This window comes from Lagopus muta, chromosome 19, assembly GCF_023343835.1.
Source record: "Lagopus muta isolate bLagMut1 chromosome 19, bLagMut1 primary, whole genome shotgun sequence".
Classification (NCBI taxonomy): Eukaryota; Metazoa; Chordata; class Aves; order Galliformes; family Phasianidae; genus Lagopus; species Lagopus muta.
In genome coordinates, this window is record NC_064451.1 from 5,677,100 (window position 1) to 5,692,342 (window position 15,243).

Here is a 15,243-nt window from a genome sequence, read left to right on the forward strand (position 1 = left end):
AAAAGCCACCCCACGGCTTCCCCGTCCCCAGCTCGGAGCCGCCCAGACCCCAAACCCCCGCCGTCCCCCCGGCACAGCGCTGTCCCCGGGCTGTGCCTCCCACGGCCACACGGGGGCGCTGCGGCTCCGCGTTGCTCAGCGCTGTCCCCAGGCGGGACGCGGGGCTGGGGACGCGGTTGGTGCCGCCGGCATTCCTGCACCCATGGGGCGGCGTGTCGTCGGTCTGACTGCAAGACCCAAGAACAGCATTTCCTCAAGGGGATTTGCATGGCGAAGCCCCACCGTGAGGAGGAGTAAGAGCAGAGCCTGAGGTTAGAGGTGACCTGGGCTGAGGTGTCCGGAAGGTGCAGGAGGGGCAGGGATGTGTCGCTGGGTCCGCACTTGCTTTCCCCCATCCCACCTTCAGATTCCTCGGGCTCGGTGACGTTGGAGAGGAAGACACACGCTGGCGGAGTGAATCATACCCAAACCTTTAAGCACCGAACTTGGCAGGCGTGCGATCCCAGGTGGGTTTTGCTGCATTACCGTTTCAGCTGTAAGCCAGGTGTGAGAAACAAATGGTTGGCACAGCTCAAGCACTCGTGGGTACAGCCACCAGTGCCTCCCTCCGAGAACTGCAGGGGACGCTGGGGACACCGTCCTGCTTCGGGGGACAGCAGCCTGACATGCCCTTGGGAATAAAGCAGGGCACGAGGCTGCTCCTCATGTTGATGCACCGCAGCGGTGCAGTCCCAGCTCCAGTTCTGGCCATGCAGGGACGAGTTGGGCTCCATCCACACTCCCATCAGCTCCCAGCATTTCAAAATAGGCTCAGTGGCTGTGCCTCTTTGAAATTTGCCTCGTGGGCCTTTTCTATTTGTTTTTTTGAAGGCATTAGAGTTCACATTCCCAAGCTTTTCCCCCTGCAGCCAGTACAGCAGGGTTTATTTTTTTTAATAAAGAAAGAAGTAAGCAGAGCTCTGCAAATAACCTCAGCTTCCCTGAGCAGGGCATCACCCCCAGGCATTGGATAGGGGTTAGAGGGAGCTCTTAGATTTTCCTTCCCACCCCAAAGCCCCAGTCCCCACAGCTACATCCCTACACACAGCAGCACGGACTGGATGGAGTCCATCTTATAAAGCACCGCCTTTCTTACTGGAAAACAAGAAGTAGTGAGGGAAAAAAAAATCTGTCACGTGGGACCATTTTGTCCATCTCAGCCATTAATGCGGATGCAGACACAGAAAGGCAGCACCTCCCAAACACCAACAGCTGAAGAAAATAGGAGGAAACCAAGGAAGCAAGGTGTTGGCTTCCTAGAGGAGGAAGGGACTGCTGAGCATGGAAAACACAGGCAGCTCCTTTGGAAGCTGTAAGCACAGAAAGGAGAGCAACCACACCTTAGCTGAACAGCTCCAGCCCTCCAGGATTTAAGCTTCTCCATTGGGAAGAAGTGCAGGCACAGAGAAAGCTTGCTTGGAAAAAGCATCTTATAGCAAAAGCCTGCTTGGAGGAGAGCTGGGCACACACCAAACTTTGAGCTACTCGAGGCAGGAGAACCAAGCATGGCTGCACTACAAGCCCCAGCATCTCTGAATTTAAAGGATTGGCCCTGATAATGCCAAGAGCTGCAGGTGGGCTGGGGGAAGGGTGCTCAGCTCTCCAGAAGCCCCAGGACGCTCCTGGCCCTGCGAGGCTCAGCGTTCCCTGCAGCTGGACCCGGCCCCAGCTGCTGCCCAGCTGCGTCGGCAGCTCTCGAAGGAAGGATATAGCAGAGCACAATGATTTGTTTTTATTGGGAATACTTGCTTCCTGCCACCAGGATGCATATGCAGCAGGAGGGAAACGTGCAGGGGTTTGGAGACCTTGTGCACCGTGTGAGGCAGCATGGGCTCACTGAAAGGGGTATTATGAAGACATCTGCTGAGCTGGGGCTGTGTGAGCAAGAGGGGACCAAGAGCAAACTGTGGGACCTGCAGCCCTCCTGCTGCACCCAGGAGAGCGGAGTGCTGTGCTCCAAATCTCCCAAAGAACTCAGCCCAAGGCCATGGCCACTGCTGGGCTGGGAGCCCTCTGTGAGCTGGGTGAAGCTCTGAGCATCTACCTGAGCTGCCCTGCTTCCCATTGATACTCAGTGGGGTCTTGGTGAGAGGATCCCAGAGCAGAGCACAGCAAAGGGAAGAGCTTTAGTGCTTGAGACAGGATTTTATTTTCTGCTCACTCTGCTTTCTCACTGCAATCTTAGCAAAGCTTTGCATTGTCCTCAGAGCCTTCCTCCTGCCCTGCCCTCCATGGGGCTGCCCCAGCATCATCCCTAAGGACAGTTGTGTGGCACAGTAGGGTTGGCCATCCTCACGCAGCACAGAAGAACAGCAGAGCCCTCCTCCCAGGGCACAGCTTGGGATGCAAATTGAAAGCATCTCTCAGAGCATTTCCAGGCAGCGGCAGCACATGGCTGCAGGCACACAGCTCTCTGCAGGGCAGTGATTTCTGCGGGCTGCTCTGGCAGTCCCTGCTGCATCCCGTGTTGAGGTTGGGACCGGATCGAAAGCTTGTCTCCCTCCCTGCAAACACCCACATCCACCAACCAAGAGTTCTTGCAGAGCTGTGAGACCGTGGTGGTTTCTCCCTCCTGATTCTGCTGCTGATCAAGGGCAGCATTCCCCATCCCATGCTGGGTCACTGGTGCAGAAAATGTCTTTTCCTCTGATGACACCCCTTCCTAGAGGACAGCAACGAGGGAAAGCTGCTAGGCATCCCCTGCCTGCTCCCCCTGCCCCAATTTCAACAGCAGGCCCAGTGACCTTACCGAGGCCACCCCACACATCCCTGCAGCACCCACTCACACCCCCACCAGGAACGTCTCAGTACTGGCACAGCTGAAGAGAGCAGAATGGGGGGCTTGGGTGCTCTGCTCGGTTGGGTGCTACCAATATGGGGCAGCTGCCAGGAGGATCTGCAGGGCCATGGAGAAGCAGGGCAGCTGTGCCACGCTGTATGCCACGGATCGTGTGGGAGCCCTCAGCTTCAGCAGGTAGGCCACGGTGTGCACGATGCGTCCCGCACAGAAGATGAAGAAGTGGATCCTGGCCACTGCAGGACTGGGCTCCAGCAGAGAGTACACAGCTCCGAGGAAGAGGAAGGGGAAGATGTTCTCCATGTCGTTGCGATGTGCCCTGTGAAGAGAAACAGGTTGCTCCTTCCCACCTGGCTTCCAGCCTGCTGATGGGGTGAGTGCAGCTCCTGAAGGGCTCCGAGCCCCCCTGCATGCGAGTGGGGCCAGACTTGGGAAATGAAAGATGAGCTGTGCTGTGAGACCCTTCTCCTCCATCTGTGCGAGGCTCCACACAGCCCCCAGCCCCCTGATACCTCCTGTTCAAGCACCGACCTTGAGGGTGATTTGCCCTCTCCATGGCTGCAAACACATTAGTAAGGTCTGACCTGGCATGTGCTCATTGCACAAACCCCAGACTTCTGTACACCGCCGCCACTGCAGCTCCAGTTATTTATTTTTATGGAAGCTGGTCCTTTCTGACTCATTGAAAGAGGGTGATCATTATTATCACTACTATTTTATTTTTCTTAGCAAAGGAACAGCTCATCTATCTCCTCCTCCTCTCCCTGGCAGCCTGTGGCTTGGTGCTACGGGATGTTTGGTGAAGCAGAGCTGGCAGCAGGGCTCGGCACGGCTCCAGCCTCCCTTCCTGTGCAGATCCAGCCCATGCAGTGCCTGGGCCAGTGCCCAGCCACCTCCTCCAGGGAACAGAAGGCAAGCACAGAGCTGGGTCACCCCGAATTCAACACTGAGGACTCAGTGTCATTGCACCCATTGACCCCCAAACCCCAATCCTTCCACACACAGCACGCTTCCATTAATGATTGAGCTGCCCTGGTTCACAGGGTCCTGCCTCGGACCTCAGGGCATTCCACCTAGCTGTGCAATTAGCTAATTAATGAGCCTTCCAGCTTCCTGCTGCCCTTTTGGGGCGGGATGCTGGCTCTGTACTCACCTGCGGCAGCGCTCCACATCAGGGTCCTCACGGTAGTACTGCAGCCCTCCATTGCGCAGCGCATCCTCTGGGTTAGCAAACGCCTGCAAAAGAGTGTCCCCATGCAGAACGGTCAAGGATGCAGCTCCTGATATCTCTGGGAGGGCTTTGGGGGTTATTTTCCTGCAGTTTTCAAAAGGGGAGGTTAAAAAAAAATAGAAGAATGGAGCAGGAAAAAAGTAATGAATGGAGCAGATCTCAGTACATCAGGTATCCCCCGGGTGCCTTCGGCGCTGGCGTTTCTCTCCATGAAATCCACTGGGAGACTTTGCCAGCCTCCTGCACAGAGCTTGCAGACACCAAAGGCAGCAGCCAAAAGATAACAGCAAATGATGGATGGCTTTGCCCTACTGAGGCAGAAAATCCCCTGGCTCCTTGGCACTCCTGCTTTCCCTGGGAAGAATGGGATCCACCATCAATATCCTCCCAGAGGAAAACAATGGACACACACTGCTCTGCAGGGACCAGCTTCCAGGTGACAGCTTCACCTTGCGGCCGTGTGACAACACAGGCAGTGCCAGAGCTGCAGCATCACTCAGAAACACAAAGGAAAAACCACATCCCCAGCTCCAGCGACGCCACAATGCAGGAGAACCCGCTTCTGCCTTTGGCCTGGGAGCAGAACCATCTCCCTCCCTCTCTGCTGGTGCGTTCAGAAACGCCTCAAATACTTCCAGGTTTTTTTTCTGCAGGGCTGAGCTGTGCCCCAATCCCTGCTGCTGTCCCCACGTCCAAGAGCCATTTCCTCCAGCTATTGTTTCTGCTCCCTGTGACTTCGCTCTCCTGCAGCACAGAAGCCTGCTGCCACATTGCAAGAATTTTTCTGGCATTTCAATCATTTGTCCTTAAACTTTTCTCTCTCTTTTTCTCTCAGACATGGCAAATGAATGTAAACAGAGCAGCAGCTCACCTGCATGGTATTTTACATCTGAAATTACTATTTAGATTAGGATTCAGAAATGATAAACATCAAGCTGCAGATGGTGGAAGCAAACAGAAAGAGCCAAAGAGAAACGAGATGGCTATCTGCCACAGCTAGAAAACCTGTTTTGCTTTCAACTGAAGTCGAAGAAAACTCAGCTTGCTTCTGCAAAACCCTGTTGGCTTTTGCAGGATGAAAAGAAGAAAGGGTTTGTAGTAAATCCAAGCAGAAACCCCAGCAAAAGGCAGGAGGGGCGAGGGAGGGAAAGGAAGCTGGGACGTACCTTCTTCCTGAGCCTCACTTGTCCCGTGATGATGGCAACGACATACATCTTTAGAATCAGGATCGTGCTGTAGAAGGTGAATGACAGGAACACGGTGTTCCCCATCATTGTGGGAGCTCCTGCCTTGGCCCTGCAGAGGGGGACAGGAAGGCAATGCTTCAGCTGTCAGCCCCCAGCCCCACTGCCCCCACAGGGTCATCCACGAGCAAAACAGAGTTGAACTACTGGCAAGTGGTACCCGGACCCCACCGTGTGCTTTTGCTCCTTGGATGCTCTGAGCTGGGATCCAGCTCCCTCGATACATCAGCCTGCCCTACAACACCCCATAGATCTCCCCTTCTGCTCATGCCCAGAGCTGCACAGAGCATTCCCTGCTCATCGGCAGCCCCAGGGAGGAGGAGACGGGAGAAAGAAGGTACCTACCTCTGCTGCACCCAGCCCAGCTCCGTCCCAGTCCCACAGCCCTGCGTGGCAGTGCTCCCAGTCCCGCCCCACAAGGACTGAGCACTTTGCACAGGCAGCCAGCCCTCCCCTCGGCACCACCTGCCAAGGGGACAGGGACAGATCTGGCCCTCTTTCCAGCTACCCACATTGCCCACCAGACTGGATTGTCCCTGGGAGGGTCCCAAAGCCACAGAGGATCCCAAAACCCAAAAGGAGAACCCCAAAGCCCCCAGCCTGCAGAGGGAAATACAGACCAACCCGTCCCTGGGGCAGCTCCGCTTGCTTTTCTCCCAAAACGCGAATCAGGGGAGCTGGGTGCAGGCTGATTCTAGCCTAAAAAGGGGCATCTGAGTTTGGAGCTGGATTTCCCAGCCATCAGAAGGGAAGAGTGAGAGGATCTACGCCTGCAAGGAGGGTCGGAGCTTGGCTGCTCCTGCACTGCAAACCTTTAACTCCTCCTTCCCTTGCGCGGCCCCAGCGCTGGCAGAGAGCTCTCTGAGCTTACAAGGACTGGACTGGGGACTCAGTTCCTTTACGCACACAAAAAGATCTATTTCAAGCAAATGGATACTTTCAGACATCGACTGGAAAATGAATATTCTGGGTATGTGAGCAGTTCTTTCTGGTTTGGACTAAAATAGTTGTTTCCAGCCACAAAATAAGCCCAGGAGCAAAGTAGGATGGTTTGCTCCTTGCAAAAGAATCCATTGAAGCAGTGCTACCTGTAGGACTGACTTTGTTCTGCAGTGCTTTTTAACTGCCAAATGAGCACGCTTTGCTCCAAGAGAAACCAGAGCAATGAGCAGGAATGCTACGGCCCAGGATCGTGCTCAGGTCCTGCTGCACAAGGACAGCTGTTCCAGCAATGCAACAGCGGTGGCACCCCCTGGACAGAGCAGACACCAGCAGCCTTCTCTCCGTATCTGCCTCTGCACCTCCCCAGGGATCAGCACACCTTGCTGAGCAGCAGGAATTATGCACAAGCTCAGTACCAGCTGCTGACAAGCCAGGACTTCTCCTGTTTGCTCCAGCAGCAAACGGGGAGATGGAGAACTATGGGTTGTCCGGATGTGAGCCTAGGAGCAGCCCCAGCCCCATGTGCATCGGATGTGCTGGGTGTACAGCCCTGCAGAGGGGGAGGCACAGCACCCACCTGGATAGGAATGAGGGGGCAGAGCAGCACAGAGGGCAGATGTGGTGCTGCTGGGGTGCTTCACGTTGAAGGGCCTCGTGCTGTTGGACGTGTCCATGGCAGGGCGGCACCTTCTGGCCTGCGGCAGTGCAGCTGCCAGGACCGTGTTCAGCTGCCCCATTAACTGGGGCAGAAGGCGGCTGCTGATCCTCCTACACGGAGCACATCCTGCTAGGATGGAGCTGTTGCCTGAACAAGAGCAGGTCCTGAGGGCAACATGACGCAGCTGTGCCACAAAGCCTCGAGCACATGAGGTCGCAGCCCAAGGACCTGCCCTGTGCCAATGCTGCTGGTGGAAAGCACTGCGTTCTGCAGGTGAACGGTTAACAGGAGTCAGGGTTGGGCTCTGAAAGGGTTGAAGATGCACCATCAGGTCAGAACGATCCCAGGAGCTGTGGGAAGGTGGAGGGTTTTGTTGGAGGAGGAACGAGGAGCAGGAAGAAGGAAAGAAAAATTCATGGGAAGTGCCTGAGAGAAGTGCTTAAAAATAGAAGCCTTTAATAACAACCCTTCTTTAGGTTCTTTAGAAGGGATAAAAGCTGCTCTCATTTCCCACACAGGGAACTGTTTATTTGAGCAGCTGAGTTACACCACAGCATTATAACTGTGTTTTTCCAGCACTGCTGTGCTGGGTCATTTCCTGGTGGCACCTAAAAGTGAGAGGGCTGCTTGTGTCAGAAATCCTTCCCATTGGGGCACAGATGTGTGTGGCACGGTGGCACGGCTGTGACTGCAGAGGGCATTTCTCATTGCCCAAATGGACAATTTCCCATTTTGCTGCCTGGTAGAGGAGGATTTTGTTTTCCCTTAGGCTGCAGCTCAGCCCATGACTGCAGAAGGCCCCCAGCTATACTCCTGCTCATTCAGTGCCCTCCTTCCCCACTGTCTCCCACGTCTCCCGTCACACAGCTTGCAGGCATGCCCTGCCCCAGCCATCACTTGCCCTTTGCTGTGCCCAGCCCTGGGAAATCCGGCAGCCCATGGGAGATTGCTTCTGCTCCAATGCAACCACAGCTTCAAGTAAAGGCATGAGTCAGCTTAGATATTCCTTAATTAAAGAGAAAGGTGTTCCACCTGCCCTTCTCCCTCAGCCCACAAGAAAGGTCACATCAGGAAAGAGGTGATTAGCCCTACTCATGATGCACCCCGTGCTCTACATGAGGGTGAAATCCCCTTGCTTCACATGCAGCTCCCTGTTCCCCAGCTCCTGGGGTCTTCACTGCAGCATGAAGCATGGGAGGAGATATGGCAAAGCGCCTCAAAGCCTAAAACAAACAGGCAAGCTCCAAATTCTTCAAACTCCAGGAGATTTTGTCTGTGGTGCACTGCAAAGCATCTTCCCTGCAGCTGTACTGGCAGAAGCTACGCACATTCCTCGTGTCTGAGGCCTCTCAACGGGACTCTCCCAAAGACCAGATGCTGGCAGCGGCAGAGAGGCCTGGGGAAGGGATGCAGCATCCCCTGGTCTGGGACACAGCAGGAGCAGAGGATGCTGCTGTTCCTTGGGCAGCCCCAGCTCCATCCATCTGCTGCCCTGCTCCCAGCCACCACAACTGCAGGGCTGTCACTGTCCCTTGCTGGTGGGACAGCAAGGAAGGGCTGCTGGAAAAGCAGCCAAGAGGCTGTGAGCATGTGGGAGGCAGATCAGATTTTCTTGTTCTGAGCCTCACATGGATTCACGCCTGAGCTGTCTCTTAGAGGGAAGAATTCCTTGGCGAGGCTGCAGAGATACAGCCCAGCTGGGAGGGATGCTCTTCTCCACTCCATTCCACCCAGCAGTCCAAACAGCCTCCAGGCAGACCTGCACCTGCAGCTGCCATGGGGCCGTGGTGGGAGCTGGGGACAGGGCTAGGTGTGTGGGAAGCCAGCATCTCTCACTTCATCCCACTGCAGCAACTTGCATCGTGTTTCTTCCCCTGAATCAGATGCCAATAAACAACAGGCAAACACCACTTATGTCACTGACCAAAAAGAGGGGCTTTCCCAGCCAGGCTGGGGGGAGGGGGGGGGGGGGGGAAGGAAGAGAAATAAGTCCTGCCAAACATTCCAAAATTGGGAAGCATTTCCTAGACTCGAAGCAAGAATTTGCAAACATATGAAGTAACTACAGTTGCCATGGGGGGATTCTCTTGAGCAAAATCAAAGGTGAAGGGTTCTGCACAGCCCTGCCTCCACACACTGCATGACAAAGGAAGGGGAACTGGGGCACACTTTGGCTCCCCATGACGCTCTCCAAAACGCAGACCTCATTTTCAAAGCCTTGAGTTCTTTGTCCCCTCCATCACTCCTAGACTAAACAGCACTAATCCCTCCCACCTCTCCCCATAGGTCATGTTTTCTAAATCTCTTTATCACCGATGCTGATCTCACTTCTCAGAGCAAGGCATTGGGCAGCCCTTTTGCAGCAACCCTGAGCAAAGACATTTGAGCTCCCAGCTCCTCAACTTTTACCTCCATCAGTCTTTCAGCTTGCTTGCTAAGAACCCAGGGTGCCTGACTCAGACCAGTAAGAGCTTCTTGGTGGTTTGAGGTTTTTTCCACAGTTTGGATGAAGTCAGCCTGTGCGCAATGTTCCAGATTTTGAAACTTTCCCTTTCTTTTCCTGGGCTGGTGGCACGATGTGTCATTCAGTCTCATGTTGGCAGCATCATGTTTGCATCTCAGCAACCAGGAGAAAGGTGGTCCAGGTCCTGAATGCTGACGTTTATCAGTAAATACCTCTCATGTGTGATGCAAAGAGCATCCTCGCTGCAGTCAGCCTGGAAAGCAGGGAGTCCTTTAGCTGTGTTGTTTACAGCCCTCGCTGCCTGGGAGCTCTTCTTGTGCACTCACAGCTCAAAACCCAGGAGTCACATCTTAAGTGCTGGAGCAGGAGATAAGGAGGAAGGAATGTAGCTCACAGGCTGCTTTCTGGACATTGCAGCGAGGATCGCACGCCCTGTGCAGCACAGCATGTGGGATTTACGAAGCAATCAAAAACCACAGTGAGGAAAGAGAAAGGGATGTAGGACCACACAACAATCCAGACTAATATTCCATCTTTAACGAGAGCAGAACGCGGTGTGAATGACGCAGTGAAGCAGAGAAACCCTTGCAAGCAACAACTTGAGCATGGAGTCCAGCACTTGGACTTACTGTCCTGGCTTCTCTCTCCATGCAAACCACCAGCAGCACCAGCAACCCAGGTCCCGTGCTTTGATGGCTCTCCTGACCTGCAGGCTCTGCCCCCATGGCCATGACGTGTGCTCAGAGGTCTGCCCCAAGCTGTGTTTATGGAACCACGACTGCTTTACGCAGCCTTCCACGAGGAGGTATGCTCTCCATACAAATATTTACAAAGCAGCAGAAGGCATCTTTCTAGCACAGACATTTCTACTGATGGTGCCATCAACATGGCTAAAAATGAACAAGAAGCGCTCACCCATTAGATGGGAACCGGTTGGGAAGAAGTCATGGGAAGCGAGAAGAGATGGGAGCTGTGGGATGGAGGCCAGAGCTGTCCCACAAGGAGAGTAAGGCAATGAAAGGGACAGGAGTGTGCTGGTTTGTGCTGGGAGGGGACTGCTGCTCTCCAACAAGAGCACGGAGGTGCCCAGCCATACCAGCCCTGGTGTCCACCACCATTCCAAGGCCCCACAGCCCCTGTAGGGAGCAGGGAGCAGCAAACTGGCCTCATACACACCCTGATTCATTGACCTTTCAGAACCTGAGGATTAATTTAAGCTCTGAATCACTAGATTTAATTCTCTTTCCCGAGTTGCTGTCATAGCTGACGGTAGCGCTCAATAATTATACGCGTCGATTCACTTTCCAAACTGTTGAAATTAAATTACTTCCTGGGACGATGATTCCCACAATAAAACACAGTTTAAGTGAAGATGATGACGACAATCTTTTCATAGGATCTGCCTCCCCTCTTGTTCATGTCATGGGGAGACACGCTGGGGGTTAGGAAGAATGGCGATTATTGCTCAGCTTTGTCTAGCATACTCCTCCTTTGATATACGTCTGTGAAATTACCTCTTACTCAGCTTTATCACACCCCATTCACTTTCATCTCTCTTCAAAGGAGATTCCTCCATGCTTCTGATTATCCCAACCATACTTCTTATTTCCCTCCAACGCTGAGGCAAGCAGATGACCAGCACATGACTCCCAATTCACTGCTCTCCACACTCCAGCACTCCTTTGGCTCATTTTTCTTTTAAATGCCACAGATCCTCTCTTTGGGCTCTAGGATGTCTCCATACCAAGCTGCTTATTGCTCTGGAGAGGCTGCTCCAGAGAATTGCTCCAAACGGAGCAATTCCAACTGTGTTCTTGCAGAAGACAGGCCTGGGACGTCACCCCACAGCCATCTGACCAATCTGCTTCGCTCTGTTCCTTCGGGTCTTTCTGCATCCCAGCATGGTTTCCCTCTTGGCATGCTGTTAGCACAGAGCAAACCCTGCTCTTTGTGGAGCGTGTCCATCCTCCTGTCCTTGATTTGTTCCAGCTCACTGCTAGCCATGGGGTTCCCAGCTCTCAAATACATCTAGCTGGATACCGAAGCCCTGCATGCAACCTTCTATTCACAGAACTCCATTTTCCTTCCCCTGTAAGACAACATACCTCCTGGAAAGAGAACCTATGCTTTTCAGATTCTCTGCAGTCAACACTGATCGATGTCTCCATGTCTGATATACAGGAGTGACTCCCCCCCAGTGGTTCAGCATTGGACATGGAGCACAACCCAACAGGTGCTCACTGAGCACTTCACATGCATTCTGCAGGAGCAGAGGGGTTAGCACTGTGCAGCTGGCCCTGCTCAAACAGCAGAACCATCCAGGAGACTGAGTGACAGCTTGTCACTTGTTTTGGGGCAGTTCAGCCCAGTTCTGTGACTGATGGAGGACCCATGCATTCATGCCCCAGGAGATGAGGAAGGGAAAAAAGGGGAACAGGCAGAGAGATGTGCCCACAAACAAAATAGTGGCATTGAGCTAAGGGAGAACATTTACTAAATATGACAGCGGACTGCAAGATAGCACAATATAATACAATATAATTGGAATTGAAACTAGTAAATCAAATAAATGAGAGAGGGAGCACCCAAAACTGAAGGCCTTACTCTAATGCTGAAGATGAGAGAGCGCACACACAGCAGAGAGAAGCAGTAAAATAAGGGAATGTCTCGTCCTCTTTTTGTCTTCCCCTCCAAACAGAAAATGGAAACAGAACAGTGAGGTCTTCTGGGATCTGTAGTTCTTCTCTCCTGAGAACCACGTACCTGGAAATATCAACAATCCACCAAACTGGAGCAATAACTCTTTAACTCCCAGCACACTACGTGATATTATGATGTGGAATGCTGATAACGAAAATCAGAGAGCCACGACACAGCTGCTTGGGATTCTGCTTGCAGACACTCCAGTCCATGCTCCTGGACAAGACTTTTTCCTATCAGCAGAAGGAAGAGCAGAGGAAAGCAGCTGAGTGAGATCGTTTTGCACAGTTTGCATGGGATGGCATTTGCATGCACGTGCAGGAGTGCCCAGCACAGCAGGCTGCAGGGACACAGCCATTCCCAGAGCTCCCAAAGGCCACACCAATGGGATAACATCAGGCCCTACAAATCAGTTTTCTTGCATAACTGGAGCAGCTGCACAATAACTCATCACCTCAGGAATTTGCTCGTGTTGGAGCCCTTGTTTGCAATAGCTGCTTTGCAGGACTTATTTTAGTGAGCTGCGTTTAAGTCTCTTCCACAGGAGATGGGTGAAAAAGCAGGGTGTTTTGTTCTGTGAGCTGCAAGCCAAGCACAGCCTCTGATTCTAGTCCAATTCCAGACCTATGGAGCACTTTAATACCTTCTTTCAACTAAAGGTCCCAAAGGTCTGGATGGGGATGTCTGGCTAATAGCCCCACTGGTGTATGTATGTTGGATGAGCTACAAGGCACTGGCCACATCAGAGGGCCCATGGCTGGGGAACAGTTTGTCTCATGGCCTGTAATCCTATTCCTGTAGCAACCCTCCCTGGAGCAGAATGTTTTTGTCCCCTTCACACAGGCTTTGTCTCTAAGATATTATTATCTGCAACAGAAATCAAGTTTTAAGAGAGAAGTAAACACAGGGGTAGAGTTTCCCTGTTATTTCTTGCTCTGTACAGCCACGCAGGCTGGCTCACATGAGAGCTGCTCCGCTTCAGCTGCTTCCAAGCCTGGATGCAGAGCAAAACCAGTCTGCAGATCCCAGCCCCAGATTGGAACCCAGTGAAAGCCAGATTCTAGTTGAAAGAAAAAAAAAAGTAAGGAGAAAATAAAAAACCAACAAACCTAAGATGGGTGAAATCCAGGTCTCATGGCATCCCCATCCCACTGAAGAGGAGGCTGCAGCACAACTAACGACATCCACCCTGGGCTGCTCCATGCAGGGTGACACCACCTTGCCCGGATTCCAGATCTAATCACTAAACCACAGATGTCTGCACGAGCAGTGTTTAGTTTACAAGACAAAACAATCTCAACTGCAAGTGCAACCCGATAGCCATCCGCTGGCTCTATCACTTCCAATCCATCCATTATTCACTGTGATCTTGCATGACACCAGTCCTGAAACCAGAGCCCAGAGGCAATGAGGTGGGAGCAGAGACAGCTCAGGGCAGCTGTATCTCAACCTCTTCATTCCTGGCCCCAAAACTAGAAGAGTTTGGAGTGTGCCTCAGTTTCCCCAAAGCCAATGAGGTGGTTCTCCCCCTCCCCCCCTTCCCTTCCTTCCCCCTCAAAAGTACATTATGATCTGAGAAGAAACAGAGCCACTGTAGTTGCAGGCACTTAAGAACCTCCCTGTGTTTGTTCTGAGAGAGCTGCTCCCCATCCATCTCCTTCCTTAGCGCTGGATGGATGGAGCTAATACCTCTGAAAGATCAAACACACACGCCAGCAGCAGCTCTTGCCCTATAAAGGGCAGGAGGTGCCCTACCAGCTTGCCACCTTGCACATATCTACACAGCGTTACCTTTCAAGGAAGTGCCCACAGGAGGGGAGAAGCATGAGACAGCAGCTTCACTCACCCACACCAGCGCTGCAGACCCAGCACGGTGTTAAGCACCCCCCCCGCTGCTCCTTTCACTCCCATCCCTACCAGGTAACACCACCTGGTTGGCCCCACCTGCTGAAAACCACCCGGTTCAGCTTTAAAACCCCATTTGTCTTCCTCCGCACATTACGGTGAGTCTCTTCCCTGAGCCTACGTTGCAGACAGAGCAAAAGGCTTTGAGGCATCCAGATGGGAAATCCTGTAGGGCCTCAGCTGTGTTTCCTAGAGGGAGCATTCAGAACAAAAGCTCTGCGAGTCCATTGGAATTTCACAGGGATTCAGCTGTGATCAAAGGAGCTATTTCACACGGACAGATGTGCCTGGCCACATGCACCATGTTTCCCTCCACCCTTAGCCCACGTCCATCCCTACCTTTCCCTGTCAGACTGCACCTTCTCACACAGCACAGCTGCACACACCAGCACCAGGAGCTCTGGGCTGTTGTATCCCAGACAAGGGTTTTTTAATCTGCTCAAGGCTCTCCAGCAAAGATTCCAAAGAGAGAGCAGAGCTGCCAATCCCTTTGCCATAAAATGTCACGTTAAGAACATTCATCATCTTTAAGGCTCGTTTTCCCTAGCTGCAAGAGGAGGATGACAGTCTTTTGACTCCTTGGGTGTTGCCAGGATTAGACAATGTTTGCTCAACATTCACGTAGATTTTGGTGTTTGGTGTTACTGCTACCATCACATTATAGAAAGGTCAACGAATGACCATGTTCCATGAGTCAGAGCCTTCCCACAGCATTAATGCCGTCCTCAGAGCTTAGCCAGGCTCTGAACAGATCCCAAAGTACGTCAGAACGACAGCCTTTTCCTGTTGCTGCCTACTCTTGGTGTTTAGGACAAGGATAACTTGGAACGTGATGCTGAAATTGAAGCAGGGAAAGAAAACAAACTCAAACCACGTAAACGGGAGGGAAAAAATAAAAACACTCCTGTTGGAAAGACTCTGAGCACTAAGAGTGTCCAGTCAGGGTCGGAAGGCAGCGAGACAAGTGTTGTGCAAGGAGATATGCTTGGGTAGAAATAAAAATGAACACTGAGAAAGAGAGTTTTCCACTTCTCTGGCAAGAAATCTTCACAAGATCCTCTTTCCAGCCCAGCACCTCATGTCAGCAGCAGACAACAGCAGTTGTGTCCCAAACCTATTTGCTGAAGAACTTGGAAATATGGAGAAACCCATACACCCAAAGCCACAGGCTTTCTCGGGAGAGTGTTGCTTCACTGACCCTAAAACTCTTACCTGCAAATTTCTTCCACTGCATGAAGAAAAGTCAGGGCTGCAGCTCCCATT

The 15,243-nt window shown here is 52.6% G+C and overlaps 1 protein-coding gene across 5 annotated transcripts; it reads right to left on the reverse strand.

Annotated features, from left to right (window-relative positions):
• Positions 1 to 43: 43 nt before the first annotated feature.
• On the reverse strand, positions 44 to 6,096 carry PTGES (prostaglandin E synthase). Of its 5 annotated transcripts, XR_007380679.1 has the most exons (5): positions 5,483 to 5,650; positions 5,234 to 5,363; positions 3,990 to 4,072; positions 1,380 to 3,155; positions 44 to 533 (listed from the first exon to the last, which is right to left on the reverse strand). XR_007380679.1 is itself a non-coding variant. In XM_048966368.1 (4 exons), the coding sequence occupies exons 2-4, from the start codon at positions 5,339 to 5,341 to the stop codon at positions 2,906 to 2,908; spliced, it is 441 nt and encodes a 146-aa protein (XP_048822325.1). In that variant the 5' UTR covers positions 5,342 to 5,363; positions 5,936 to 6,096; the 3' UTR covers positions 44 to 2,905. The 5 variants fall into 5 exon arrangements, 4 of the variants coding, with proteins under 4 accessions (XP_048822325.1, XP_048822324.1, XP_048822323.1 ...); XM_048966368.1 differs by lacking the exon at positions 5,483 to 5,650 and adding an exon at positions 5,936 to 6,096 and having other exon boundaries at positions 44 to 3,155; XM_048966367.1 differs by lacking the exon at positions 5,483 to 5,650 and adding an exon at positions 5,932 to 6,096 and having other exon boundaries at positions 44 to 3,155.
• Positions 6,097 to 15,243: the final 9,147 nt, after the last annotated feature.